This window comes from Lactuca saligna, chromosome 1 (assembly GCF_052625555.1).
Source record: "Lactuca saligna cultivar CGN05327 chromosome 1, ASM5262555v1, whole genome shotgun sequence".
NCBI lineage: Eukaryota > Viridiplantae > Streptophyta > Magnoliopsida > Asterales > Asteraceae > Lactuca > Lactuca saligna.
Window position 1 is genome coordinate 12,017,437 of NC_136417.1, and position 3,865 is coordinate 12,021,301.

General features: G+C 33.3%; 1 protein-coding gene across 1 annotated transcript; it reads right to left on the reverse strand.

Moving 5' to 3' along the window:
• Positions 1-208: 208 nt before the first annotated feature.
• On the reverse strand, positions 209-1,409 carry LOC145007461 (uncharacterized). Its single transcript, XM_078966411.1, has one exon. It carries the CDS (start codon positions 1,319-1,321, stop codon positions 410-412), a length of 912 nt encoding a protein of 303 aa, XP_078822537.1. The 5' UTR covers positions 1,322-1,409; the 3' UTR covers positions 209-409.
• Between the last annotated feature and the right edge of the window lie 2,456 nt (positions 1,410-3,865).

Consider the following 3,865-nt stretch of genomic DNA (forward strand, 5'->3'; position numbering starts at 1 on the left):
AATAAAATATTTCACTATCAGTTTTCTTTAATTTCTCTTCCTCTCACTCTCTCCACCCTTTCTTCTCTGATCCGATGTCATGGATCTCGATAAATATCTGCTTACATAGGTAATATACACCACGATATCTTCAAATATCTCATATGATATTTGTTTTATTCCCTATGTTATTTTTAATATATTCCCCCACAGTAGTTGTAATAACAAATAAACAACTAAATAATATATCTTCAACATATATAATTCTTGTTCTCCACCGTTTGCAAGTTCATCAAACTTACAAATATAATAACGTTAATTGTTTTGGAGTAACAAAAATGTTAAACCCAAAACATCTTTTCATACAAAAAAAATAAACAAATAAAAATTATGCATACTATATTTTGGATCTTGTGAAGTTACCTTGACGTTAAGGAATGTAATTAAGATGATACTGGTTATGGTCGTCATCCTTCCAATGATTTTGATTCCAGTAAGATTGATCTAAGTTTCCTGTTAGATCAAACAGACCTTCGTCTGTACTGTGTTGCCAATTTTCTATCCCTGCAATTCCACCGTTGTTTCTCCTGCTTCCATAAATGGATAACTCAATGTCCGTCACCTGGTCCATGAACCCCGTTGTTTCCACCGTCCATTGAATCTGGTTACAGTTATCATTCCCAACGACATCCTCTGTGTTCTTCTGCTGCAACTGGAAAGATGGAATGCCGGATAACTGATCCATCGATGAGGTCATCATGTTGGTAAACGCTCCGATCTCCGGTGACATGTTTCCAGCTGATGGTTGGTTCACCATTACAGGATCGAAGGTAGTGATTGGAGTAGAAGACTGAGGGATATTGAAGAATCCTCTGGATGATTCATTAAAATTAAGCATCATCGCCGGGGTTGAGTTTGTAGAATTACTCCCTGAGGCATCCGTCGTGGTAATACTCGTCGTTGTTGTTGCTGTTCTATTCGGCGTTGAGCTGGCGCTGCTTGAGTTTTCTGAATTCGAAGACTTGCGCTCGGCGGCGACGGCGTCGGAGCAAGGGATACTAAGCTTAGATTTTGGCTTGCTTGAACGCTTGGCTTTACGGATGCCGCCTCCGACGGGAACGTTGCGGAGTACACCGCCTTTTGTCCAGTATCGCCGACAACTTTTGCAGAAGTGGCGTGGCTGAGACAGGTTGTAGTTGTTGTAGTAACAGAATTTTGTGTTTGAAGAGTCGCAACGTGGACACTTCAAATCCTGGTGGTGGTGCCGATACCGTCTGTCTCCTCCTCCGGCGAACAACGCACCTCCTCCGCCGCTGCTCTCAAACGAATGTATATCCTGCATTTCTTCGAATCTTGTTTGTTTATCCTTAGTCAAAAGATCTGATTATAATAAGTGCTTCTGAGCTTAGATGCCGTTTTACGAATGTAGCCCTACCCCAAGTAAAGAATCACAAATTGCTCCTGTGTCACTACTAACTCCATTAATGATAATAATTTATTAATTAAGTTTAGAGTTACAGGAATAGTCCATTTGGTTTGGGTAGTTTGAATAATTAGTCCATTAGTTTTTTTTTTTTTCACTTTTTCTTTAACTCCTACCGTTTTTATTTTATGTTTTTGTTGTGTGTTTGGTTGATAGGTATTAATTCATATATAAAAAGATTGTATTGTTTTTTCTATTTTATTTTTAATTAATTTAATGTTTATTCATTATATACTAATAAAAAATTTGTTTGATAAACATGTGGGTCCCACCTTTATATTCCGATTTAACCCACGACACAAATCAATAACACTGGAACTGCCAAGATAAAAATAGAATCTTTCTGATGCCGATTGCACCCAAGACACAAATCAATAACACTGGAACCGTCATAAAGCCACTAGCAAAAACCCTAGACAATTAGGGTTTCTGGATGATTTATGTGGTGCATGTATCGACCTACGCAACGTGTCAGACGGGACAGTTAAAGTTTTAGTGGGTGTTTGAGAGTGCTTTTTAATATAAAGTATTGACTTATTGGCTTTTCATTAAGCCAATAGGTTAAAAAGGTGTTTGGTAAACACTAATTTTTCAGTAAAAATGACTTTTTCAAATATCTAAGAATTCTTGGTTTTTCTAAAAAGTCAATAAGGAGTTTAAGAAGAAATCTCAAACACACCCTAAGAGAAGTGAGAGGACCACCGGATTTCTATGGGTTTTCACAATCGCATCAGCTCCCAAATCTAGTTTTATGGTCTTTATTTATTGGGAAATGATTTAAACCATAAGGGATAATTACTTGGTTGCAAAGTAATTATCTTTATATTTTGTAATTATCAGACTTTTAAATTCTTACACTTAGGCCCTTCTAGATCTACAAGCTTCATTGCAACGACCTGACTTTCCTTAACTAATATTTTAGGAATTTATCAGAGTTTTTCTATACAAATGTGGAATTCTGAATTTCAAAAACATTTTTATATCCTAGGATATTATCGGGTTTACAACATATTATAACCATAATTCAAAGCAACAAGGAAGTATGTACCAAAATAAAAATCTATTTTATCAAGTCCAACTGATTGGTGCTTTGATCTCCTCTCGTACAACGACTACTACTTGAACTTGCAACACTTTAAAATCTACAACATCAGACAACAAGTCTAGTGAGTTATAAAATACATTATTTTCATGTCATATACTCTACTTCTAAATTTCAAAAACATTTTATATCCTAGGATATTTTCAGGTTTACACCATATCATAACCATAATTCAAAGCAACAAGGAAGTATATACCAAAATAAAAATCTATATCAAGTCCAACAGATTGTTGCTTTGATCTCTTCTTGTACAACGACTACTACTTGAACTTGCAACACATGAAAATCTACAACATCAGACAACAAGCCTATTGAGTTATAAAATACACTATTTTCATGTCATTATACTCTACTTCTCTCATTTCTTTCTTTTCATACTTTATTATTTTGTTCTCTTCTTCTCGTATTCTATCATTGACACTCTCTTCTCATACTCTTTCATTCAAATCTTATCTCTTCATACTCTAATCTTCAATTCTTATCTTTTATACCCTTCTACTCTATCATCATCTTCTCATACTCTTCTAATATATTATCATCTTCTCATCTCATTTTTTATTTGTTGGAAAAGTGTTAAATTTCATAACTAAATTGGTAAGAATATTCATTAATAACAGGGTCCTTTATGGGTTGTCCTCAGTGAACCAAATAGTATTTGAATGTTGTAAGAGATATATAAATAGTTTATTTATTATTCATGTGATGATTAATTAATTAGAAACTAGTTTGAAATTAGTTAGAACTAATATAGAATTAATTTGTGCTAATCAAATATGCAAGGAGTGAATGTTAATTATTCAATAGTTGAATGATTACTTTTTATTGGCTTCTTGAAGACCTCGAAATATACATCAAATGTCTTCAAGCATATTGGTTTTGCTAAAGGTTATTAAGTTTTATCCCTCTTGTAGTTGTTAATATCAATTAGGTTAAAGATCCTTACAGGTTTTACTGTTTTCTTGCCTTAGATTAAATTTGTATGCTTTCCATTGCCATGATAGTTAATCTAAAAAGTATAAAGAAAACCTATCAGTGGTATCAAAGCCTTGCTTAAATGATATTTTCCTTACATAATTGATTGATTGTATATTTTGTTTACTTGAAAAATCCAAAAAAAAATGTTATTATTAGGTTAAATTTAGGAGTGTTATGGATTTAAAATTGGTTTAAATATTTTTTGGTGATTATCTCCAAAAAGGATTTGATTAATCCTATGGATTATTTAGGATTTAATAAATAACTAATATCCAAGATAATGAGAATGCCTAGGAATTTTTAAAATTCCCTAGGGATTTTCAAAA